At 50.3% G+C, this 13,015-nt stretch overlaps 1 protein-coding gene across 2 annotated transcripts in view; it reads right to left on the reverse strand.

The window, feature by feature from the left end:
* Nucleotides 1-707: 707 nt before the first annotated feature.
* Scamp2 (secretory carrier membrane protein 2) overlaps nt 708-13,015 on the reverse strand; it is a 32,855-nt gene continuing 20,547 nt past the window's right edge. For both annotated transcript variants that reach the window (XM_004672841.2, XM_045160190.1), the window contains 6 exons: nt 12,240-12,357; nt 9,146-9,274; nt 8,450-8,609; nt 7,310-7,411; nt 2,412-2,532; nt 708-2,173 (listed from right to left, as the gene is read on the reverse strand). In XM_004672841.2, the coding sequence (XP_004672898.1) occupies nt 2,039-2,173; nt 2,412-2,532; nt 7,310-7,411; nt 8,450-8,609; nt 9,146-9,274; nt 12,240-12,357 (765 nt within the window). In that variant the 3' untranslated portion in view covers nt 708-2,038. The remainder of the gene's footprint in view (nt 2,174-2,411; nt 2,533-7,309; nt 7,412-8,449; nt 8,610-9,145; nt 9,275-12,239; nt 12,358-13,015) is intronic.

Genomic DNA, 13,015 nt, shown 5'->3' on the forward strand with positions numbered 1-13,015 from the left:
GTGGGGCGGCGGGGCGGGGCTCCGCCCGCCGGAAGCGCAGCGAGGCTCCGCCCCCGCCCGCGCCGGGAGCCCGGGGACCCGCCCCCTCCGCCGGCCGAGTCCTGCTGCGCGGGGACGGGAGGGGGAGGGGGGCGCGAGCCGGGGCGGTCCCGGGGCAAGCCCCTCCACGCGCGGACGGCGTCCTAGGGGACCACCCACGGGAGGGTGGGCGGGTGGGATTGCTGCCCGGAGTGGACGCTCGGGAAACCCGGTAAACCCCGAAGCTGCAAAAGCAGGAGTAGTGGACAAGAAAATGCCTCTGAAGCCGGGCGTGGTGGCGCACGCCTTTAATCCCAGCACTCGGGAGGCAGAAGAGGACCACTGTGAGGTTCAAGGCCACCCTGAGACTACATAATGAATTCCAGGTCAGCCTGGGCTAGAGTGAGACCCTATCTCGAAATTAAAAAAAGAAAAAAGCCCCTGGAAGAGACATGCCATCATTCCTCAGCCTCCCTCTTAACTTTTTTTTTTTTTTTTGCTCTTTTTAGGTAGGGTCCCTCTTCACTCTTGAAAGGACTCCTCCCCAGGGGTAAGGTGCTTTGACCACGTGTCATATGCCAGCCGGCTGTTTGTTACCTTACTTTACCCCCAAGTGCAGTAGAAGGTTCTCTCAATCAACACCTGATGTCCCCCAGTTCTCCCAAGTCCATCAGACATATCAAGGCCAGTGCTGTCTGAAAATGTCTTTATTTAAGCACAAAAAAATTGAGACATGACATTTACATTTGTACAGGGAGGGAAATAATACCAGAAAGTTTATAAAACCCTGGTGGCTGTCCTCATCTTTCAGTAGCTCTAGGCCTGAGCAGACTGACAGCCTGAGGGCCTAGGTGCTAGAGGCAGGAGGCTGGCCACCAGTGAGCTCCCTCGGTCCACGCACTGGCTCCTGCAGCCTCTGCAGCACAGGGCGCAGGCTTTAATGGTGGACTCCTGGGTGGTCACTAGTGACAGACGTGGGGACTCCCCCAGGGCACATGGAAGGAGCCTAGGATCTGCCATGGATATAGGAGGAACCCCTCAGAAAGATGGCTCAGTGGCCCTGCCTGCAGGACCTAGTTCTGGACAGATTCCTGCATTCTCCCTAGGAGTTGTAGGAGGTGAATATTGCTGAGGGTGGGGGGCTGAAGTAAGGCTAAGGCAGAGGGTAGTCGCCCCTCAGGAGAGGAAGCCAAAACAAAGGGGAACAAACTATACCTGGACAGTCACACCCACCCTCAGAAGACTGCTGAAGGTTGGGCAGGACAATGCAAATCATTGTTCTCTGTCCCTTCCCATCCCAAAGTCCCAACCAACCGCACTATACATTCAGGAAGTCTGAACAGAAGGGCCAGGGAGAGCCTTGGAGGGCACAAGGTGCTAGCCCGGCCGGAAGGTGCAGGGAGTGCATGAAGGGTCACGGATCTGTAGTGAGGAGCAGGAGGCAGGGGAGAAGCTACCCAAACTAGAGGCTCTGCAAGCTTAAGAGATCACTGCAGGGTGATCAGGGACAGCTACCCACCTACCCACCCACACTGCAGCTTGCCTAATATGGAGGCCCTGGGAGAGGCCTACCCCAGCCTGCTCAGACAGGGCAGGGCTGGGGAGATCACAGGCTCTTGTCTATAGACTCCAATACAGGCCAGATCTGCTAAAGAAGGAGTGGAGTCTACAGAATGCCTGCAGAAAATTCTTGGTGCCTTGAGTCCAGGCCAGCCAATGATGTGTGTGTGTGTGTGTGTCTGCCTGCTTCCAGACAAAATTCTACCAGGCCACCACCAGAGAAGGAAAGACAGCTTTGTTATTTTCTCTTTTCTCCTGTAAAAAGAAGTCTCTGGCCCTCCCCCACTCCCTTTCCTCAGGGGGAAGGGAGAACTGTGGCTGAGGAAGGAGCAGGAGCCATGCCGAGACCCCTGCCAGCTCTGTGCTGAGCATAACCACTGCATAAGGCACAGGCGGAAAGTGCAGCTCAGAAGGCAGGCAACAGAAGAGGCCGGGGCAGCGGGGAGGAGCGTCAGAAGGACTAGTTCCCCTGGAAGGTCCCCCGGGCAGCAGATGAGGCAGTATTGCGGAAGGTTCTGTTGCTGAAGATGCCCTGGGAAAACTCCTCCTGAGCCTGCTGGAAGCTGGCTCCCGTCCGGCGATATAAGGCATGCACCTAGGGAAGGAGGCCACAGTGAGAGGAGTCCAGTGTGACCCTAGGCATCCAGGGGATATTCCTGAAGGGACCCATGAGAGTCTCGCCCATGCCTGGCTGCCCAAAGCCGTCGACAAAGGTACTAGGCTACTGAGGACCCAAATGCAGAGGTGAGGATTATCTCGAGGTGCAGGCAGAAGAGAGGGACATATTCTTGTGCCTGCTGTTGGCCCAGCCCCTTCCCCCCCCCCAAACTTACCCGCTGCAGGAGGAAGAGTGAGAGCCCAGCGCAGAGAGTGAAGAAGCCAGCCACAACCATCATGATGATGGACACAGCCACATATCCCTGCTTCAGTGGAGACAGAGCTGCCAGCCAGCCACTATGGAAGGAGAGGACGCCAGAGGGGCAAGATAAAAACAGGCTCTCAGGCTGGAGAGATGGCTTAGCAGTTAAGCACTCGCCTGTGAAGCCTATGGACCCCAGTTCGAGGCTTGGTTCCCCAGGTCCCACGTTAGCCAGATACACAAGGGGGCACACGCGTCTGGAGTTCGTTTGCAGTGGCTGGAAGCCCTGGCGTGCCCATTCTCTCTCTCTCTCCCTCTATCTGTCTTTCTCTCTGTGTCTGTCGCTCTCAAATAAATAAATTTTAAAAATGAACAAAAAAACAAAACAAAACAAAACAAAACAAAAAACAGGCTCTCAGAAGTCCCCAAGAGGGCTGTTCTCCCAATGGCCACTGTCCTGGCCGCCACCTGGACATCATCCCAAAGCAGTGTGAGAGACTCTGTCTCAATTAAACCATTAAAACAAAGGGCTGGAGAGATGGTTTAGCAGTTAAGGCACTTGCCTGTGAAGCCGAAGGACCCAGGTTCAATTCCTCAGTACCCCACATACGCCAGATGCACAAGGTGGCACATGTGTCTAGAGTGAGTTCATCCTGGTGGGCAGATTCTCTCTCTCTCTCAAATAAATAAGGTGAAGGAAGGAAGGAAGGAAAGAAGGAAGGAAGGAAGGAAGGAAGGAAGGAAGGAAGGAAGGAAGGAAGGAAGGAAGGAAGGAAAAAAGAAAGAAGGAAAGAAAGAAACCTGATGCCCCCAAAACATTGTAATAGGCCATTGCCAAGGCCCTTGGTTTCCCACCAGGAATAGATGGTAAGACCCTATTGCTGCAGACTCCACATACTTGGGCTGCAAGGCCACTGAGAAATCCTGCTGGAACTGTGCTGAAAACCTCCTCCATGTAGACCAGCTAACAGAAAGCTGGAAAAAGCCACGCTGCATGCAGTTCAATGGGGGAGAGAGAAATCACCAGTGAAGATAATCAACAGTGGACACTGTAAGCCTTATGTTTGGCCAGCCAGGCCAAATGAGCCAACAGGTGCAATAGTGGAATGTCTGTTAAAAACCAACCGCCCTCTAACTTGACTAGAGGCCCTCTCCATGAGATGGAATACATCCCGGAGACTGAAAACCTACAACAGGGGTAGATAGGGGTGTAATGTCTGCTGCTGTCTGGCTAAATGTATATACTATGCTCACCAAACTGCCCAGTAAGCACTTCTCTTAATGTTCATACCCATACATTAATGCTACTCCAACTTTTGGCTATAGAACCTTCTCTTTTAGATGGCAGTGACTTTGGAATGACTCAGAAGGTACCATGGTGCTGAGAAGTGATAAAGATGTACTCAGCACTGCAATATCTCTATCTCACCTTCCACGGTCGAGGTCCATTGCGGAAGAGGTGGCAGAAAGAATGTAAGAACCAAAGGAAGAATAGGACTCCTTACAACGTGCTCCTCCACACACAAATGGCCTGGATATCCATGACCCCAAAGTACCTGACACTGCCTACACAAGACCATCATAATAGGAGGAAAAGATAATGACATCAAAATAAAAGAGAGGGCTGGAGAGATGGCTTAGTGGTTAAGGCACTTGCCTGCAAAGCCAAAGGACCCAGGTTCAATTTCCCAGTACCCACGTAAGCCAGCTGCACAAGGTAGTGCATGTGTCTGGAATTCGTTTGCAGAGGCTAGAGGCCTTGGTGCACCCATTCTTTCTCTGTCTCCTCCCCCCAACCCTCAACAACTAATTATTTTCTGCTAATAAAGGAAAATGGGGAACTATAAATGAGAGAAAGAAAACTGCTGGAAGGGCCACAGAGAGTCAACTCACCTAGGTGCACCCTAGCAAGGGCAGGGCCGGAGCTCAAACCTCAGGCACCCACTCCAGAATGCAAACAGCTGTTAGTAATCACAGCCTTTAGTTTCTCTCCTTTTTTCCTCTTTGAAACGAGAAATGAGGTCTCTGTATGCAGTCTAGGCTGGCCTTAAAATTTCAATCTTCCTGCCTCAGTCTCCCTAGTGCTAGGATTACAGACATGTGCCACCATGCCCTGCTAACCACATCCTTTCTACCAAGATCTTGATCAAGGTGGAAAGACATCATTCATTATTCAGTGAATAATGAAACTGGACCATCCAACAAACAGAGCTGAAAAAAAAAAAAAAAAAAAAAAAAAGAACGAGAAGGAAGCAGGGTGGTACAAGGACAACGTGCCTGGGTTCAGAGTGCCAGGGGAGCCAGCCCTCTCCTCACACGATGGGCTTGTTAGCTCTGCTGCAGGGAGGGGACCAAAATAGTGCCAACCCTTCTGGGCTCAGGCTGTCAGCCCCGTGCCAGCCCTGACCTTTCTGCAATGCTCCCTGTGCACTGGGGCAGAAAGGAAAACATCAGCCACCAGCTTCCCTTTCAGAGCGAACTCTGCACTGAGGACTGAGGTAGGCGGCCATATGCTCAAGAACAGCAAAAAGCCTATCCAGGGAGGCCGGCCCCATCTCCTGTAGTTGAAAGGCCTGAGAGAAAGGGAAGGTGTGACCTGTCACTGCGAAAGTCAGGTATTCCTTGTCTCGAGGAGGGTGTGGCAGGACAGAAGGAAGATGTAATGCAGTGCCAGACACAGCTCAAAAAAACACTCAGCCAAGGGCTCAAGAGATGGCTCAGCACTTATGCTACTTGCCTGCAAAGCGTAAGGACCCCGGTTCAATTTCCCATACCCACAGAAGCCACATGTACAAGATGACCCATGCATCTGGAGTTTGCAGTGGCTAGAAGTCCCGATGCACCCATTCTCTCACTCAAATAAATGAATAAAACTTAAGAATATTTGGGCTGGGCATGGTGGCATATGCCTTTAATCCCAGCATTCGGGAGGCAGAGGTAGGAGGATCACTGTGAGTTTGAGGCCAGTCTAAGACTACATAGTGAATTCCAGGTCACCCTGGGCTAGAGTGAGACCCTACCTTGAAAAAAAATTTTTGAAATGGAATTTCAAAGGGGAAAGTGAGGGGGGGGGGAACTACCATGGGACATTTTTTTATAATCATGGTAAATGCTAATAAAAATTAAAAAAAAATAAAATTAACAATAAAAATATTTTATTTTTAAAAAATAAAAAATAAATAAATAAAATTTTGAAAAAAAAAAAAGACTCACGGGCTGGAGAAATGGTTTAGCAGTTAAGGCACTTGTCTGAAAAGCCTAAGGACCCATGTTCAATTTCCCAGTACCCACATAAGCCAGATGCACAAGGTAGTGCATGCATCTGCAGTTCATTTGCAATGGCTGGAGGCCATGGGGCACCCATTCTCCATCTCTCTCCATCTATCTATCTGTCTGTCTGTCTATGTATATAAAGATTCAGCCAAGCTGAATCACATGGTAGCACATGCCTTTAATCCCAGGACTCAGGAGATAGAGGTCAGCCTGGGCTACAGCAAGACTCTACCTCAAGAACCCCCCCCCCAAAAAAAAATCAGCCAAGCTAGTTAGGGTGACTACGTCTGTAATCCCAGCACTCTGGAAGCTGAGGCACAAGATCATCAGGAGTTTGAGGTTAGCCTGGACTACAAAATCTCAAAAAAAAAAAATTCAAGGGCTGTGGCACGTCTGTCATGGTAGAAACGAACCGCCCTCTAATTTGACTAGAGGCCTGCTCCATGGGAGGGACTACATCCCTGATACTGAAATCCTACAACAGGGGTAGTCATGAGCCCTAGAGGTGTAACATCTGCTGATGTCTGGCTAAATGTATATACTATGCTCATCAAACTGCCCAGTAAGCACTTCTCTTAATGTTCATACCCTTATATTAATGCTACTCTCACTTTTGGTAGAACCTTCTCTTTTCAGATGGCAGTGACCTTGGGATGACTCAGAAGGCATCATGGTTCTGGAAAGAAGTGACTGGAATGCTCAGCACTCCAATATCTCCATCACACCTTCCAAGGCTCAGGGTCCATTGTGGAAGAGATGGCAGAAAGAATGTAAGAGCCAAAGGAAGGGTAGGACTCCTTACAACGTGCTCCTCCAGACACAAAATGGCCTGGATATCCATGACCTCACAGTGCCTGACACTACCTATACAAGACCACCATAATGGGAGGAAAAGATCATGACATCAAAATAAAAGAGACCAATTTGAGAGGGGGAGGGGGTATGATGGAGAATGGAGTTTCAATGGGGAAAGTGGGGGGAGGAAGGACATTACCATGGGATACTGTTTAAAATCATGGAAGTTGTTAATAAATTTTTTAATATTTTTTTTTTAATTCAAGGGCTTAGAGAGATGGCTTAGTGGTTAAGGCACTTGTCTGTAAAGCCTAAGGACTCAGGTTTGATTCCTTAGTATCCATGTAAGCCAGATGCACAAGGTGGCATATGCATTTGGAGTTTCATTGTGATAGCTAGAGGCTGTGGCATGCCCATTCTCCCTATCTGCCTGCCCTCCTCCTCCAAATGAAATAAATAAAATTTAAAAATATATTTTAATGCCAGGTATGGTGGTGCACGCCTTAATCCTAGCCCTGGGGAGGCAGAGGTAGGAGGATCACCACGAATTTGAGGCTACCCTGAGACTACACAGTCAGCCTGGACAAGAGAGAGACCATACCTTGAAAAAAAAAAAAACTTCACTGGGCATGGTGGCGCACACCTTTAATCCCAGCACTCAAGAGGCAGAGGTAGGAGGATCACAGAGTTCGAGGCCACCCGGAGACTACATAGTGAATTCCAGGTCAGCCTGGGCTGGAGTGAGAACCTAGCTCACAACAAAACAAAAAAAAAGTAAAAACCCAGAAAGGGCCCAGGCCTCACCTTGTTCCCAGGTTAGGCAAGCCAATCAACTGGATGAAGTAGATCCCTATTTGACAAAAAAATACAAAGAAGAACACGAAGAAGCTGAAAGAGTTGTCGGACCTGTGGGGAGAGAGAGAAAGAGAGAGATAAGTGAGGCAAGAGCTTGGGACAAGCTCCTCAGCATTCATCACTTGGTGCAACATCTTCCTAAGAGCCAGGGGACAGTCAGTAGGTAGAGAACCTCAGGGACCAGCCACACTGTCCGTAAGGATGGATGGACACACGAGTACTACATGACCTCCATCCACCATAGTCAGGAAGGGCTGCCTTTCACTACCTCTCCACTGAGCAGGACCTGACTCCCTCCTCAGAGAGCTGACTGAGCCAATCCCCCAGAGAGCAATATAAAGAGCTGAACTCTCCATCCACTGGAGCAAGTAACTAAGCCAAAGACACAAATGTCTGCTTGTAGGTTTAGGGATGGGGTTGTGTAAAGATCATGAGTTTAATCCATAGTACCAAAAGAAACAAAACAAAACTCTGTACGCCAGGGTGCAGGAAAAGGTAGTTGGGGAAACTGGATTTTCTCAAAGGCTATGCCACTGAAGACTACTAGATGCATGAGGTAATCCAGCCGCCTCCTCTCCTTTCTTTGCAGGCCTACCAGGTTCCCAGTCCTAAAAGCTTCAAGCATGAGTGCAATTCCAAAACCCTAGGGTCTGTGAGGGCCATCAACTTATGCTCACAGGAGCTAGTCTAGAACTGGCATGCAACGGGTGCCTGAGCCCACAGGCGAGCATGCAAGGTGGGCCACAGACAGCACTCGCCTGACACCCTCAGAGCCTCAGAAAGGGGCTCTCTTCCCAGCGACTGAAAGTCCTGCCTGTCAAGCCCACCTACGAGCAGTGGGGCCAAGTGAGATCCCTGTCTCCTCTCTGGTTCTCCTAAGCTTGTCCAAGAACAGGCTCCGAGCTGACTTCAGCTACAGATGAAAAAAAAACAGTACGGATCCGCCTGCTCTGTCTGGGTAGGAACAGGAAAGTGGGTTCCCTTCCTTTCTATTGTGCGCTAGGACCAGGATGGAGCCGAGGACCCGGGGTTCATCGCCTGCTCGTGAGATGTCAATGCTCCCTTCATCCCTTGCACGGACCCACTCACCTGAAAGCCTTATAGATGGGTCGGTACCAACAAAGGAAAGCACAGGGGGTGAAGATCAGGAACCACAGGATGGAGAGGCCAAAGGCTGTTCCATTGGCCGCATCGCTCGTGAACCAGGCCAGGCACGCAAGCAGGTTCAGAAACAGAGTCAACGAATGCACTGGGGAGGGCGGAAGGAAGAGAGACTTGAGCCAAGATGGCGGAAGGGCAGGCTCCCAGACAGGGTGAGCTGCTCTCTAGGGGCACACTGTGCGCGTGGCTGCGAAACGGTGGAGCGCCTCCATCTGTACTTATTTACGGCTAGCTTTCTACCAAACCAAGTTCTCTAGAGGTGACAGACCCAGGTCTGGGGGTGGGGGTGGCATGGCTCACAATGGAGCTGCAGAAGTGGCCTGTGGGGAGCGGAAGCCTTCACCCAAGGTGAGTCTTCCAGTGTAACAAATGCTACAAGGACTCAAAGTCTCTGGCTAGTGCCATCTCACTTGCTCAGTGGTCCAGATGTCCCTCTGGAGCACACTCCCATACAGGGAACCGCCTGTGGGCAAAAGGGACCTCCCGGTATCAGCCCCACCCCACACTGGGAAGGCCGGAGTCTGCAGGAGGTCTTCACCCCAGGAGGAATGCCCAGAGCAAACACCCTCCCCCTCCCCACACCAAATGCAGCCTGGAACCCCAAGAGCAGGAGCCGAGCCTCACACATCCAAAGGTAGTAGAGCATCTTGCATATCCGCTGGTAGTCAGCAGGGATCTCGGTGGAGAAGTCCTGGTAGAAGCAGGGCTTGACAGGGAACCACGAGGGCAGGGGCGGCCAGTTGTTGTCTCGCACTGTGGAAAGGGAACCGGCCTCAGAAGTGGCGTGGAGGAGAACACATACCAACCCGGGGCCGGTTTATGGGCAAACTAGGACCTGCTTGCAGAGGCCTGAGCAAGAAGGGCTTAAGGGTTCATACAGCTTAAGGTGGGATGGAAGAAGGACCCAGAGAGACACCAAAAGCTTACTCTAAGATAATGGACCCCAATTGCACCAGGCAATAGAGAGCTACATGGCCTAATCAGCTTGTGCACACACACATGTATGTATGCTTGCATGTGTGGGTGTACATGTATGTGTAAGTGCACATGTGTACATGTGTGTATACATATGGGTCAGAAGTCAACATCCGGTGTCCTCCTCAGTCACTCTATACCTTATTTATATATTTATTTGAGAGAGAGAGAAAGAGAGAATGGGTACACCAAGGCCTCCAGTTCCTGCAAATGAACCCTAGATACATATACCTCTTTGTGCATCTGGCTTTATGTGGGCACTAGGGAAGTGAAACCAGGTCCTTAGGCTTTGCAGGTAAGTGCCTTGGCCACTGAGCCATCTCTCCAGCCTACTCTACATCTTCTTGTAAAAAGTATTTTTAGGGCTGGAGAGATGGCTTAGCAGTTAAGCACTTGCCTGTGAAGCCTAAGGACCCCAGTTCGAGGCTCGGTTCCCCAGGTCCCACGTTAGCCAGATGCACAAGGGGGTGCACGCTTCTGGAGTTCGTTTGCAGAGGCTGGAAGCCCTGGCGTGCCCATTCTCTCTCTCTCCCTCTATCTGTCTTTCTCTCTGTGTCTGTCACTCTCAAATAAATAAATTTAAAAAATTTTTTAAAAAAAGTATTTTTAGCTGGGTGTGGTGGGGCATGCCTTTAATCCTAGCACTCAGGAGGTGGAGGTAGGAGGATGGATAGCTGTAAGTTCTAAGCTTTTTGTTTTGTTTTGTTTTGTTTTTCAAGGTAAAATCTTGTTCTAGCCCAGGTTGACCTGGAATTCACAAAGTAGTCTCAGGCTGGCCTCAAAGTTATGGTGACCCTCCTACCTCCACCTCCCAAGTGCTAAGATTAAAAGGTGTGCACCACCATGCCCAGAAAAAAAAATGTATTTTTATTTATTTATTTATTTGAGACAGAAAGAGAAAGTGTAAGTATGGGTGTGCCAAGACCTTTTGCCAATGCAAATGAACTCCAGACCCATGTGTCACTTTGTGCATCTGGCCTTACATGAGTACTGGGGAATCGAATCATTGGCTGAGAGGCTTTGCAAGCAAGTGCTTCTAACTACTAAGCCATCTTCCTAGCCCTCTCTCACACTGAACCTAAAGCTCAGTTATTCAGCTAAACCAGATTCCCAGCAAGGCCAAAGGTTCCTCCTCTGTCTCCCCAGCACTGGAATGACAGGGGGCACCACCATTCCCCGCTTTTAATGGGTGCTGGGGATCTCAACTCAAATCCTCATGTTGGCACAGCAAGCCAAGCACTTTCCCCATTAAGCCACTCTTCAGTCCAAGTGATTATTTTCTTATTTTTATTTTTTGGTTTTTCAAGGTAGGGTCTCACTCTAGCTCAGGCTGACCTGGAATTCACTACGTAGTCTCAGGGTGGCCTCGAACTCATAGTGATCCTCCTACCTCTGCTTCCCGAGTGCTGGGATTAAAGGCGTGCACCACCATGCCCAGTTCCAAGTGATTATTTTTCAAATATCCTTTATTTATTTATTTGAGAGAGAGAAAGAGGGGGGGAGAGAGAGAGAGAGAGGGAGAGAGAGAGAGAGAGAATAGGTGCACCAGGGCCTTCAGCCACTGCAAAAGAACTCCAGATGCATGCGCCCCTTGTGCATCTGGCTTACATGGGTCCTAGAGAAACAAACCAGGATCCTTTGGCTTTGCAGGCAAACACCTTAACTGCTAAGCCATCTCTCCAGCCCCCAAGTGATTATATTTATTAACAACTAGACCATAAACAGGACAAACAGTCATAGTGATCTATGATTAAAGTATTATGGGGCCCAGTGTCTCCAATGGCATCAAAGGATTTCAGAGTTGGGAAGGAATGCAGAGGAAACCCCTCTCTTTGCTGGGACTACAGCACAGGGCTCCTACTTCGACCTTAATGCTCTCCCCCTAAAACCAGTCTCCTCCTTCCCTCCCTCCCTCCCATTTATTTATTTGGTTTTTCCTAGGTAGGGTCTCACTATAGCTCCAGGCTGGCCTCAAACTCACAGCGATACTCCAACTTCTCTGCCTCCGAAATGCTGAGATTAAAGGTGTGTGTGCCACTGTGCCTGGCCCTCCTTTCCTTTTATTTTATTTTATTTTTTTTTGGTTTTTCAAGGTAGGGTCTTGCTAGTCCAGGGTGGCCCGGAATTCACTGTGTATCACTGTGTAGTCTCACAGCGATCCTCCTACCACTGCTTCCCAAGGGCTGGAACTAAAGGTGTGCTCTACCACACCAGATCTGTCCTTCCTTTTTTTATTAAAAAAAAAAAAGATTTTATTATCATTTATTTATTAGACACACATAGAGAGAATAGGCACCAGGGCCTCCTCTAGCCACTGCAAACAAACTCCAGATGCATGTGCCATCATGTGCATCTGGCTTACATGGGTCCTGGGGAATTGAACCTGGGTCCTTAGGCTTCGCAGGCATGTACCTTAACCACTCTCCAGCCCCCCCCCCTTTTTTAAAGATTTTATTTTTATTTATTTATTAGAGACAAAGAAAGAGAAAGAGTGAGAGAGCCTTCTTTTTCTGAGACGGTTTTGCGGTATATGATCTAGACTAGCCTGGAACTTACAGTGATCCTCTTGCCTCTGCCTCCCGAGTGCTAAGATTACAGGCACTGTCACCATGCCAGGCTGTTAGAGCCAGCACCCTTCTGAAGTCACAAGCACGGGAGCATCCCCAGTAAAAAGGTGGGTGCTGAGGGGGCGTGTGCAGGGCTCAGGACACCCCCTGTGTGGGCAGGACAGGCTGACCCTTACCATGCAAGCTGGCCGCGGTGTTCTGCAGCTCGCGCTCCTTGCGTTCCAGTTCGGCAGCCTTCCTGTCTAACTCCTCCTGCTGCCGGAGCAGGCCGGCCTGGGCGGCAGCGGCCACCGCCTGCAGAGAACAGGGACAGGGGACAGCCGGACACGAAACAGAAACAGTATCAACCTAGGCAGGTGGATAAAGGTGACTCGCCCAGGCAGGGAGAGCCAGCAGGGAGTGCCAAAGACAGTCCTAGCCCCACAGAGTATCTTGGGTATCAATAAGCACCATGGAGATGCTAAAGTGACCCATCACCCTCCGCACCTATGCGGCCTTTAGTTCCTTAGTCGATACCAGGGCTCTTCTCTCCCCTTTCCCCAAAGCCCGAGATAGGAAAACTACCCCCATGGCTTCTTCTCTGGTCGTTCACATCCATTCTGAGTTGAGTTATAGTGTCCTTTGAGGTAACCGCAAAGAGGGAAGGATCTCAAAGAGACCAGCCTGAAGCCAGAAACCCCGAGACTTAAGGCCAATGGGAAAAGCCTGGAGAGTGTGCAAGCTGAGGACGGAGCAAAGCTGTCGGCAGTGAGCAGAGGGGAGACACTGAAGGCAGCTATGGGCACAGACCCCAAGGATCCTTCCTGAAGGACCCTCCCCACCTGCTTCTCCCAAGGAGCTGCTCCCCAAGTTCAGTCCACCAGAACTGTGACTGGCCACTCTGAGGACAGTCCATGGGGCATGGATCCGCTCTGCCTGGCTTCCATAGCGGGCAGAGGCCAAGCTTCGTCTC

The sequence above is a fragment of the Jaculus jaculus genome, chromosome 10 (assembly GCF_020740685.1).
Source record: "Jaculus jaculus isolate mJacJac1 chromosome 10, mJacJac1.mat.Y.cur, whole genome shotgun sequence".
Taxonomy (NCBI): domain Eukaryota; kingdom Metazoa; phylum Chordata; class Mammalia; order Rodentia; family Dipodidae; genus Jaculus; species Jaculus jaculus.